Source organism: Pangasianodon hypophthalmus, chromosome 13 (assembly GCF_027358585.1).
Source record: "Pangasianodon hypophthalmus isolate fPanHyp1 chromosome 13, fPanHyp1.pri, whole genome shotgun sequence".
Lineage (NCBI taxonomy): Eukaryota > Metazoa > Chordata > Actinopteri > Siluriformes > Pangasiidae > Pangasianodon > Pangasianodon hypophthalmus.
The window spans coordinates 19,833,720-19,847,327 of record NC_069722.1 but is presented as its reverse complement, the minus strand read 5'-3'; the positions used below and the strand labels follow the sequence as shown (position 1 = coordinate 19,847,327).

Here is a 13,608-nt window from a genome sequence, read left to right as displayed (position 1 = left end):
TATTTACATAATACACAAATATAAATGTGTCGAAAGTAAATACAAAAAAAAAAAAAAGAAAAAAAGGTTAAGGTAGAAAAAATAGAGTGCCAGTTTGATTTTGTAAAGATTTTTTTGGTATTTGGAAAAAAAAAAAAAAACACAAAACACAAAGCATGTGATTACAGATCATTTTCAATTACATTCATAAAAATGCATTTTGTTTTATATATATACGTAAAAGATTCTTTATTCATCGAAATTAATTAAGCACAACAGAAGCATGAGTGTTTTTATTATTATTATTATTATTAGTTTAGAATTTGATTTATTATATGCATATTCTTTTTGTTTAAACTTTGTTTAAAACAGTTTAATACACTTTCTCACATTACTGCAGTCTATTTATTAAATCTAACACTAAATATTTGACACGATTTATAATATAAAAGTAAATATAATATACTAAATAGAATACACTGTTTCATTTAGACCAGCGCGAGCTCTGTCTGTTCCCGCACGAGGACACTGACATTCACCAATCAGAGCACGGCGCGTGCGGAGAGGGGCGGGGCCTCTGCTGGAGAAGCGGCGCGCGCCTCTTCAGCACCAGCAGAGCGGACAGCGACACAAAACTGCAGCGCGAGGCGGGATGCCAAGGCTGCCTCTGCACGCGCGAGCCCCGTTTATCAAGACACAAGCGTGCGTGCTGCCCTGACCTGCACTGTTTTAATGCATTGTTTATGAGGGTGTGTGTGTGTGTGTGTGTATGCGTATGAGAGACAGAGAGAGAGAGAGAGAGACTGAGAAGGCTTTCCCTTTGCACGCGCTCAGCAAGCACAGGCGCTGACGTCACCCATGCGCCATTTTTATCACTCTGTCTCGTTTCTGTAATCATTTCCTTGCCTCGCCGAACCTTCCTCGATTCCTAGCTCCTCCCTCTGAGGAAAGAAAGGCGAGGGAAGCATGAACAGCAGGAATAAATAAACCCACAGAATGCAAAAGCAACAGAAGGAGTCATGAAGCTGCACCCACTCCAGCAGCCCATTCATTTTATTTTAGTTTTAAATGCAATAAAAAATGATACAAACATCGTTACTAATCAAATAAACATGCAGAAAAATAAATGAATAAATAAAATAAAAGCATATATAACAATACACAATCTAACAATACTTCTAACTAACACCAGGGGGCGCACAAGTCAACTTAACCAGGTGTTGAAGTAAATAAACATCACACAGATTTATGCACAAATGCCAAAAATGGAGTATATGTTCCACGTTTTGGTAGCCTTCCTATTAGTGCAGGTAGACACTGTATTAAAGCAACACTCCAAGTCCATTTTTAAAAGAACCAAACCTGGATTTAAGGTTTACTACCCTGCATTTGTGAATGTAATACTTGGCTAATAATATGATTACATTACACACACAGTATTCATTTTTTTAGCTCACCAGAATGAGTAGCTAGTAAAGCCAAGTATAATATTCATCCAATAAAGTTTAAAGTCACAGTAAATCAATTCCACAATAAAAAAGTATAAATTAAGAAAAGTCTCAGGGTTGAAATTTGGGTGATATTTTACTGGTAAGTCAACTTTTTAATTCTGAAGAGCTTCTTTTGTCTTACAAGGAATTCCTGACAAAATCTGAAATATACACCACACCTAAACACACCACGCTTCTCAGCAGTCTTTAATTCTATACCTTCAGGTGCTGGCATGCTTTTAAGAAACACACTAATGGAACCCTGACTTTGTCTGGGATACACTCCTTAAATATTTTTATAATGAACATTTGCTTCTCGCCCATTCCTAGACAAAAATAATAGAGCAATTTGGGCTTTATTACAAGAACAGTTTATCATAGTCCCATATATTTCTTATTGAAAAGGACCGGTTGAGAGTATCTCCTGGGAAAAGGTGTGAACCTTACCATTGACGTATCTTCTATCTAACAAAGAAAGAGAGGTTTCTTTTAAGATTTTCATTCAAAAATTAAAAAATGACAGACAATAATGCTGTTTTGGTAACAATTCATCAGAAACAGCTCTTCATTTATTTCGCAATTACAATCACACTTTAATCTTTTGGTATGATCTCTGTAATATCATTAAGACCAGCATACAATCTGATTTTATTTTTCCTTATCAGCATGTGCTATTTGGTTTCCATAACCGTGAAAGAAAAGACAGCAAATAAGTATTGTATAATTAATCTTTTATTTTTATTAGTAAAAGTATCACATTCATAAATGTAAATTTGGTCATTCAAAACCATGTATTTCTTTATTTCTATAACAATTTTATAGTACCATAATATATTCCATACATCCTAAAGCAAATAGAATTGTGCTTCTGCTGATGACATCTTACCATATCTGTAAATAATAATAATAATAATAAATTATTTTTTAATTAATTATTTAATTTATTATTATTATTATTATTATTATTATTTTGTTAGCCCCCTGGCAATTGTTATAAATAAGGCTGTGTTGTGTGTCTGTGTTTTTTTTTTTTACTGTTTGAATGTTGTTGAAGTCCATTGAAAGAAGTCGACGGTGCGTAATGACGTCACAAAACCCGGAAGTGAGAGTGAAACATCACAGAACAACAGCCTAGGACACGGAGCATGAGCGCTAACACTGAATAAAAACATTATTGTACAATATCTCTCTCATATGGCCAGATAAAATATAACAGACCAATGTTTTTCTTTTTTTTAATCGTATTATTTATTAGGAGTGTTTCCTGGGGCTGTCCTTACGTCACACACTAAAATAAAAAAAAAGACTTAGATGTATGACACCCAGGTGCTTCCTCACTCTCTAATATTCGTCTGAGTTCATTTAGACAACTGATACGTCCTTAAAGATGGCGGACTTCGATGCATTTCCGGGTCATGGGGTCATGAAGGCGTCCTCTCAGGATAGCACGTGCACAGACAGCTTCAGAATGATCTGAGTGGTCAGTATGCATGCACAAAGCAGGAGGTGTGAATCTGGCACTGTAAAAAACTGGTTTCTCTCTCTCTCTCTCACACACACACACACACACACACACACACACACAAATACTGTACATAACACTAAATCTGTGCCTTCATTCTCTCCGCTGAACTGTATGTTCAGTGTTATCACTTTAACAAGCTGATATGTCTATATGTTGATTGATCTCAAGGAAATATTTGTATATACAACACAGCTCATTTAAAGGTAAGAAGTGCTGCTTTGTTTACTGCTGATGCTGGGAGCAGCCATGTTGATTTGACGTCACTTGCTGAACTCGAAGTTGAGGAGACCATCCTGAGTCCCAGAGTAGGAATTCAGAGTTGAGGGGCATTTTCGTTTTTTCCTAGTAGGTCAGAAGGTTGGAAATTACAAGGTCTAAACTTTAGATGAATACAGCAGATGAATATTTCCATTTTTAGTGCTAACCCTCATCCATGGTCCATTGCATGACTCCCTTTGATAGATAGATAGATAGACAGATAGAGTACTTTATTGATCCCTGAGGGAAATTTTTAGTTGCAGCAGTGCAATAAGCAACAAATTACAAGGACACAGACATTGTACGAACACAGATGACAGTGCTCATACGTCAGTAAACTAAGTAAATAGGAATAAAATAAAATGCTATGTAGGAACAAAAGAAGTTAAAGTGGTTGCTGAACAGCTTATGATCATAAGGTAATTAGAATCATTATTAGAATATGTCCATAAGAAAAAGAGTAAATGATAATGAATAGAGTGCAGATAACACAGCTAACACAGAGTGGATGAGTTGGATGGATGAGTGGATGAGGTACAATCTGATAGCTGTGGGTATGAAGGACCTCCTGTAACGTTCTTTGCTGCAACGTGGCTGGATCAGTCTGGAGCTGAACGTGCTCTGCTGCTTGACTAGGTATTTGTGGAGGGGGTGAGAGACAAGGTTCATGATGAGCAGCAGTTTAGCCAGCATCCTGTCCTGCAAAACTGATTCCACGGAGTGCTTTGATGCCACTACCCCAGCCTACGATGGTGCCGGCCACATCTGACTGGTAGAACATGCATAGCGTCCTGTTGCGTACATTGAAGGGCTTGAGCTTCCTCAAGAAAGAGTCTGCTCTGTCCCTTCTTGTAGACTGCCTCAGTGTTAAGTGTCCAATCCAGTCTGTTGTCTAGGTGCCATTCAAGCTGCCTGTAGGATTTCACCACTTCCAAGTCCTGTGGATGCTGTTTCAGCATCACACTACATTCTCACTAGCACACGACAAGTCGTTTGTGTCTCCTGTGGGCAGAGTGACCAATACTGTAGTCGGTTATGAGGTTCACTGTCTCGCTCTTTTTTAAAAGTTCTGATTAGAAACAGTCGTACCCAAAATATATAGCTTACAAGCAGTTGTACGATTTATACATATCACTTTTTTAAAAATGTATTTATGTTTGATTTACTGTACGTTACATACTAGGCTAAGGTACGACAAGCATCTGTACAAACAATTGTTTGCAAATCTAAAAATCACTACATTGTTCAGGAAGCAGGCACAAGTTAACTCCCAGAAATGAACAGACTTTGGTCTGAAAGGTTCAACTGAACCCCAAGACAACAACAAAGGACCTGTTGAAGGAGTTGGAGGCATCAGGTACCAAAGTACGTACATCCACCATTAAGAGAGTCCCATAGCACCATAGCCTGAAAGGAAGAACCCCATACTCCAGACAGAAGTTTGCAGGTTATTACTAGGACAAAGACCTAGCCTTTTAGAGTAGTCTCTGGTCAGATGAAACAAAAATTGATCTGTTTGGCCATAATGGTGAAAAAAGCATGAGGCTTTTAATCTAAAGATCACTATCCCAATGGTGAAGCATGGGGGTGGCAGCATGTTGTGAGTGTGTCTTGCTGGAAAGGGGACTGGTGCCCTTCAGAAAACAGATGATGGAGGATTATCTAGAAATACTGAAGCAACACCTCAAGATATCAGCCAGAAAGTTGGTGGTAATTGGGGCTGCATCAGGACAACGAGCCTATGCATACCTCCAAAGTTGTAACAAAATGGCTTAAAGACAACAAAGTGAAAATTTGCGGACTGAACTAGAAAAGCTTGTCTGAACAAGGAGGCCCACAAACCAGTGCTGTCAGGATGAATGGGCAAAATTCTGGCAAGATATTGTGAGAAGCTTGTGGAAGCATACCCTGACCATTTGATTCAAGTTCACGTAATTTAAAGGCAACGCCACTAAATACTAACAAAGCGTATGTAAATCTTTGACCCACTGAAAATCTAATATAGTAAATAAAAGTTGAAATAAATCAGTCTCGTAGCTATTATTGTGAAATGACCTCTTATGGAAATAAAGTCGATAACCTAACTGACTTAACACAGGAAATCTATGGTAACATGAAATGTGTGGAGTTGAAAAATTGAGTTTAAATGTCTTTAGTGTAGATATAAATCTTTGGTCTCAAATGCATGTGTGTGTTACTTTTTTACATCAGGGTTTAATCATGAGCTACATTCAGTCAGACCATGAATATAATTCTGTCATTCACTTTAATGGGTCTCTTGCTGTCTGGTTCAAAAATAATCCACTTTGTGTCGAGCCATATCACACCACCCTGGGGCGGATTATTTTCATATAACTGCACTGTCTACTGCGTGTTATTCTTTACATAACTACAGCTCGGACAGTAGTTCCAGCTGTAATTGAAATTGCAGGTTTATATTAATGTACATGTTCTAATATGTTATTGCTTCTATAGTAACCTATAGTAACAACTCATTCTCAGGGACTTTTATTGGGGGGGATGGGGGGATCTGTAAGGAGAAGTTTACTTAACATTCATGAAAGGAGTCAGAGCTATAATGTGAGTACGATTTACACCGCAGGAGAGACTTCTGTATGGAGAACTGAGCGATTTGCATTTTCTCAATAACATGACAAGCTGCACTGCAATTTCTTTTGTCTTATTCATTTCGAAAGAGAGAAAAAATAGAGGAAGCTGATGGAATGAGTGTTCTCTTGAATGTAAAATCTTTTTTTATTGAATTTGTATTTTTTTTTACAAATACAGTAAGTACACAAAAATACACACACACACACACACACATATATATATAGTATTTTCCCCCCATTTTTAGTTACATATAATATCACAGTAGTTAGGTTTTTTTTTTTCTTCTTTTTACATTCAAAGGAACTAACTACTAACTACAACATTAAATGTAACTAAAAATGGAAAAAAAATATGATGAATTGTTCATTAATAAATGAGGAATTGTAATGATAGGCAAACTGCTATGGTATAAGAGCAATAAAACACAGAGATGTGCTGTTATAGGAAAATAATCAACAATGGGGTTGTATGATGAGGCATCACATTTGAATTTAAACTTGGAGATTAATACACAAACTGTTACAGTAGTTGGTCATAAATATCATATCATAACATCACCTGGCTTTATTTCCCTGTTTCCCTTCCTCTATTCCTCTCCCCTTTTCTCTATCCTTCCATCACCTCTCTTTCTCTCCTCCCTCCCCTGCCTCTGCTCCCTGTCTCATCTCCCTCTCTCTTTCTCTCTCTCTGTTAGTCACATCCTTCACTCCTTTCTAGTACTCTATCTATTAGCGCGTGCATTCTGGATTTTTTTTTTCCCCAGAATCATCATCATCAACATCATCATCATCAACAGCATGATGATCATCACCACCACCATCGTCGTCATTATGTAGATGGGTAATGGGTAAACGGTGCGCAGGATTTATTTATGCTTTTATGCACAATTTATGCTTGTGCATCCTGCGCGTGCTGAGGTAAAAACATAGCCTGTATTAGAGCATAGAAATAGAGACACGTGCATGCAGAGCTTTAATGCAGAATGCAATCGGTGGACACACACACACATAGACACATACACACACACGTTAACACACGGCTTTGCTGGTTTCAGATCGCTGATTTGACGCTGCACTGCACTGAGAGGAGGCTTTAACGCAACCGGGAACATGCACGCGCAGTAAACTGTGAATATTATCGACGGCACGCGGAAATCCCCCCTGCATGGTGAGTGTGAGTTTCTGCATCATTGCTGTTGTTTTGCTCAGCATCATATACAGTGTGCCATGTAGGATTAAACCTCAATATTAAAGTTATGAATTATTCATGATGCTAGCGTTCATGCACTTAGGCTCATTTTGTGTTTGTAGGTCAGAAAAGAAACCACCATGTGCCCAAAGTCATTATATGATGTTTACATTTCCCAAGACTTTTTTTCTTTTAAATTCAGAGCAATTCTGTTTTATTATTTTCTAGGGTTAATGCTCCTGTGTTACACTGCCATAGATTAGAGTCCAAATAATGCAGCTGGTGCAGAATAGCCATAATGCAGTTTACTGTTGGTATAGATACCATTATTCATAATAATAATAATAATAATAATAAGTTGTACCTAATATCCCATTTATCCTTATAATTACAATCCAACATGGCTGTTTTTCATCAGTTTAGCAAACGAGCTAATGTAAATGAGCAAGGCAAGGCTATGCTAATTAGCTGCAGCAGCAACAGTTTTGATAGCAAACTCTTTCTTTGTTTGTTTTACAGTACAATTATAAGTTACTTTAGTAGACTAATAATTAGTATATAAATATACAGTAGATAGTACAGAAATATATTATTAGTAGATATAATGGATATTAGTAGATATACGAAAGTTTTGAGAAGAATCGCGCAACGATGCTAGCGTTCATGCACTTAGGCTTGTTTTGTGTTTGTAGGTCAGAAAATAAACCACCATGTGCCTAAAATCATTATGTTATATTTACATTTCCTTATTAGATTTCATTTTTTAATTCAGAGAAATTGTGTGTTATAATTTTCTAGCATTAATATTCCTATGTCATGTACAAATAATGCCACTGGTGCAGAATAGCCACAATGACGTTTACTGTTTGTATAGATACTATTATTATTATTAATATTATTAATAATAATAATAATAATAATAATAATATTATGTTAGTGTACCTAATATCCCATTTATCCTTATAATTACAATCCAACATGGCTGTTTTTCATCAGTTTAGCAAACGAGCTAATGCAAATAAGCTAGGCAAGGTTATGCTAACTAGCTGCAGCAGCAACAGTTTCGGTAGCTAACTTTGTTTTCTTTTGTTTTACAGTGTGTTTATTACAAATGGTTTATGAAAGTCTTTCTATTTTTGAGTATTCGGTGGAAAAAATCCAGTTAGCACTAGCGAGCTAAGCTAGTGGCGAGCGCTGTTTTGTTTAGCTAGAATGCAAAGTTAGCACATCACTGACAGTTTTAACAGATTTATATTTTAAAATAAAGATGTTACTGTAGTTATTAGTGTATAAATAGACAGCCTTGACTGATATACTACCAACACTTCCTATTATTATTATTATTATTATTATTATTATTTTGTTGTTGTTGTAATGTATATATATGGCCTAGCTCTAACAGATCAGGGACTTGAGCTTAGCCATGAATGAAGTTTTATAATTTTATACATGTCTTATGAAGCCTTTCTCCTAAGAAGCCTAAAAATATTTGGTTTTGTTGCTACAGTCTGTGATACAAAATAACTGATGATACAAAATTTCAGTGTCTCAATCTCCACAGGCCTACTTCATGACACTCTCTCCCTGTGTGTAAAGCGGGAAGAGCTAATCTTACTTGTAATTATCACTTGTACCCTAAACTTTCCAAAAGTTTAGATTTGACACATTGTGTCAAATTATATATATAAAAACACCTGACTGTAAAACTGGCAGTGGCTTCCACAGTTAAGATAGTTATGAGTATAATGTTTCTAGCAGTGCTGTGGCAGCCATTTTAAAAAATCAGGGGGACGCAGCTGTCAGTAAGTGACTCTCAACCCCCCACATCCAGACCCCACCACCCTGGGGAGGCTACACCCAGACCCTAACTCTCACAAGGATCAAATTCATCACACTACCAACCTTAAGGATCTAACACACTTCAAACAAACATGGACAACTGTCCTTCAGTGTGTCCCTGAATTTATGAATTCAGCTCATACCAAGTAGATTAGCCCACAGGAATATAAACTATATTTGTGTATTCTCAGTATACTGGTAGGAATGCAGTAACTGTACATCCAGTAAAATTTGTTTATACATTATTAATTTATTTGTGTCCATTACTACTTTCTTTAATATATTTCACCTACGCTACAACTTTACACTTCGGCCAGTAGATAGATCACAGCCATTGTTGTCAGTAGTGCCGATATTAGGCTGCAGATGATCGACGATAGTATCGGGAATCGCTGATAGATTTTATATATATCATAGTGGCTATCAAGTTGGATGATTGAAATGTCTGTCATCAAACATAGAGTCTACAGCTTTATGATTGTATCTTGAATTGCATCATCCAGAGCGTATGGTAAAGGAGCTTCAATAGCTATGTTTCCATCCAAGTTACGAATTTAACTTATGCAAAAATTTGGAATAGCGCATAAAACATACGCGAATAAAGCACCATTTCCATCCCACGTGTTCAAGAGAACAAAATCGTCACATATCTGTCATATATCACTACTTAAGGCTGTCCATTTATTTCATAAAATAGTCCAAGGTTCCTCGTATCCTTTAAGGATCATGTCTGCTCGCACTTCTTGGAAAATCTGCACAATTCACGTTGATGATTTCTATCACGAATTGAAGTCAGTTTTGTTTTCAAAAATTGTGCTCAAAAATGTTCTGAAATTGTCATCTATCCAAACATACCTCTCGCTCACCGCCATTTTTACTTTTCAGAGCCAATTATCCAATCACATGATTTGTTGAGGCAAAGTCACATGACTTTTCTGATGCGCATCAAGGAATTTATTTGGTAAATGTGTTTCCATTGTAGTTTATGCGCATATCTTCTTATCGAACAAAAAAATGATCCACCTCAGTTGAGCGCATCCGTTTTTTATGCGCATTTTGGAGATTTTATTTGAATTACTTTGGTTGGTGTTTCCATCCAGCATTTTTTTTATGCCATATGGAAAAATAGCTAATGTTAGCTAAAAGCATCAATTAGTTTACAGTTGTATAATTGAGATGTTACATATGCCGTCTTATTGTGACACTTGCGACACCCCTGCCTGTTCATAAGTATACACAAATACGCTTGTAGATTCAATATTACTGAAGGAGCTTTGTTACAATGTGATTAAACTAGTAGCAGTTGGTGCATTTAGGTGCACTCTGTGCCAAACACACCCCTAGGTATGTATCATTTTTATATCATAACATGATACAAACTTCTGGTCCAAGTCCAGTCTGCTAACATATTTAGCAAATTCACTCCTTCGAAACTTTACGTGAAAGCCCGTGTCTTTATATAAAACTGCTACTGACGTCATGGAGTGCATTCTGAGTTCGTCTCACACTGTTTAGTCAGTCCAAACTTATTTATAACTGACTGCATAATAAATAATATAGTCTAAAAGAATGACATGAAAGCATTCAGTGGGATCAGGGATTTCAGGTGGTGATATTTACTCTTTGTCTTTGCTGATTTTAAAAATGTTAATATTAATATTTTTGCACTATATTTTTCTGCTGGAATGTTAATGACCAGTGGGAGTTAATTTAATCAGCCTTTGTTTGCGTGTTAAGGTGCAGACTGAGTTCAGCAGTCACATTGTGACTTGGAGTGAGGGACAATATTACTCCCCTGCATCACTGTATGAGCGCTGAGTATCATGGGAACGACGCTGTCAGTGTCACCAGGCTACCGGAAGGCGGCGCTGTGCGACGAGGCAGCACAGAACAGCAGGAACACCAAACGCTCATCAGTGATAGGCGTGTTACCATGGAAACGCATCGTAGCTGTTTCAGCAAGACGGAAAGGGTCGAAGAAGCTCCCTGCAGGAGGAGGGAGTCAGGAGGAGCGCGCCGTTAGGGTTAGTGTCAGCCTCGATGGCAACCTAAACCTCAAGAAGTCCCAGTCCTACGCTAACCTGTCAGTGTTCGCACAAGAGGGAGGGCTAAATGTTCCAAATTCCAAAACCACCAGTGACATTGCTGCGAGCGCCGCCCTCGAGGATCAGGATGGGTCAGAAGGTTCCAGATCATCGAAGCGGATCTTGGTACAGGCATCAACCAGCGAGCTGCTGCGCAGTCTGGGAGAGTTCCTGTGCCGTCGGTGTTACCGACTTAAGCGTCTATCGCCAGGCGACCCGGCACTGTGGCTGCGTGGCGTGGACCGCGCCCTCTTGCTGCAGGGCTGGCAGGAGCAGGCCTTTATCTCGCCGCCAAGTGTGGTCTTCCTCTACATGCTGTGCCGCGCAGTGGTCTCTGCCGAGGTGGGGAGTGAACGCGAGCTGCGCCTAGAACTGCTCACCTGCCTATACTTGAGCTACTCTTACATGGGCAGCGAGATCTCCTACCCACTCAAGCCCTTTCTGTTGCAGCAGGACAAAGAAGCATTCTGGGATAGGTGTCTGCAGATCATCCACTGCACCAGCGCTAACATGCTAAAGCTAAATGCTGACCCACGCTACTTCACACAGGTCTTCGCTGACCTGAAGAGCGAGAGTCAGAGAGGGGAAGGGGAGAGAGTACCTCTTGATCGATAAACTCCATGCTGTGTTTGTGTGTGTGTGTGCGTGTGGTGTGTGCGTGCGCGTGTGTAAGGCTGAAGACACTCTGAAGCTGCCAGCATTGATTAATACCAGATGCATCTATGGAGTAGTTTCTCAAATCACCACCTTTCCTCAAACTTCTCAACACACAGGCACCTTTCCAGAAATACTTAGTGAAGTATTATTATGATTATTATGAATGAAACTGTGTTTTAACTGTGTTTTATTTAACAAATGTCACATTTAAAGCACTTTTAGTCCTTTTGTTAATAATTTATTTGTAGTATTGGTTATTAAAATAGTTATGGTCGTGATCAGACAAGAATAAACTGCAGCAGTATTTTATTGCATAAATGATAGTTTTATATTTTTATACCATTCGGGTGAACAGTGTTTAGTTCATTGGGTGTTTTAATTAAAGTGTCATTAAACTGTCATTATTTTGCACAATTTTGTGTGTGTGTGCAAATCTGTCAAAATGAAGTGTGTGAGTTATAGTATGAATTATAATCTGAATCATCAACTGATTATAGACCTGAATTTGAATCACAAACTGAATGGGAATCCATATCATTATCACAAATCAAGTCAGAATAGCGTGTTAGCCGTGTCGCTCAGTCACATGACACATCACAAAATCTAACACATATATTGTTACATGTATAACAACTCATACATTATACATGCATTGTTATTGGAAGCACTTCAAAATGGCGCCGCTGCACTTGTGTTCCATTGGGTGGAAGGTTAACTAGGTAGGCAACATGTTTGGGCAGCATAATCATGCCCTGATAAAATGAGTTATTCGACATGCACCATATTGTTATGATCATGGATGCTTTGAAATGCACTATTCTACACGAGTCCATTCGCTGCCTAGGTAGGACAGATACTGTGTATGCTGGAATTCTGTTTAAGGACCGAATTCTAAGGGCACATTAAGGTTAAGGGTTATTGCAAAGTATAAAACAGTGATGACGGAGTGAATAAACACAGTGAGCCAACACAGTGAACAAAGATAGTGAATAAACATAGTGAATCAACAGTGAATAAACACAGCAAACAAGCACACTGAATGAACTCCGCGAATGAAGAAAAACTGGTAATGAACACAGAGAATAAATACAGTACGTGAAGACAGTCAGTGAAGATGGTAAATGCACTTAAAGCTCCTCCACACATATGCAACCGCATGTGACAGCACTCAACCTGAGAGGTGAAATTGGTACACCTCAGACTTGGTGTACAGGAACTGGAACACAGCTGGGACATTGGCCAGTCCATAAGGCATCACAGTGTACTCGTATTGCCCAGTGGCCATGGGGAGATCTGACCCCTGGGGTTCACAGAACTCTGATATCGACCAATTTACAACAATGATTTGACCTTGGGCAGAAATCAATTCAACCACAAGGCTTTAATGTAAATCCTGCACTCCAGACATTGCATCAAAATGGCCTCATGTGACCTATATGCTTCTCCAGGTTGAGGGATTAAACCAAGGGTTTCACAGCATTGTTAACGTTTGTGTGTCTGTGTGCGCATATACACGGCCAATCAGGTGGCAGTAGCACAATGCATGAAATCATGCAGATACGGGTCGAGAGCTCGAGTTAATCACATCAATCATCAAAATGGGGGAAAATGCGATCTCAGGGATTTTGACCATGGGATGTTTGTGCGTGCAGCAAAAGGTAAAGTAAGTTGCAAAAAAAAAAAAAAAAACATCTAGTGAGTGGCAGTTCTGCTGGAGGAAAAGCCTTGTTAATGAGAGAGGTCAGAGGAAAAGAACCAGACTAGTTCAAAGCTGACAAGGAATGGTACAATAAATCAAATAATCACTCTTTGTAGCTGTGGTGAGCAGAACACACAACATCAAACCTTAAGGATGCTCCATGAAGAACAGGAATCTGAGGCTACAGTATGCACGAGTTTACTGGAACTGGACAGTTGAAGACTGGAAAAGTGTCGCCTGGTCTAATGAATCTTGATTTCTGTTGCAACATGCAGATGA

At 38.4% G+C, this 13,608-nt stretch overlaps 1 protein-coding gene across 4 annotated transcripts; it reads left to right on the top strand.

Moving 5' to 3' along the window:
* The first annotated feature begins 2,810 nt into the window (after positions 1–2,810).
* On the top strand, positions 2,811–12,043 carry cdk5r1a (cyclin-dependent kinase 5, regulatory subunit 1a (p35)). 4 transcript variants are annotated; one of them, XM_034309790.2, is made up of 3 exons: positions 2,811–2,949; positions 6,917–7,029; positions 10,627–12,043. In XM_034309790.2, exon 3 carries the CDS (start codon positions 10,713–10,715, stop codon positions 11,586–11,588), a length of 876 nt encoding a protein of 291 aa, XP_034165681.1. In that variant the 5' UTR covers positions 2,811–2,949; positions 6,917–7,029; positions 10,627–10,712; the 3' UTR covers positions 11,589–12,043. The 4 variants fall into 4 exon arrangements, with proteins under 4 accessions (XP_034165681.1, XP_034165682.1, XP_034165683.1 ...); XM_034309791.2 differs by having other exon boundaries at positions 2,894–2,975; XM_034309792.2 differs by lacking the exon at positions 2,811–2,949 and adding an exon at positions 2,999–3,197.
* Positions 12,044–13,608: the final 1,565 nt, after the last annotated feature.

Coding starts and splice junctions, on each gene's coding strand:
- cdk5r1a (XM_034309790.2), top strand. CDS start 10,713: ATGGGAACGACGCTGTCAGTGTCACCAGGCTACCGGAAGGCGGCGCTG.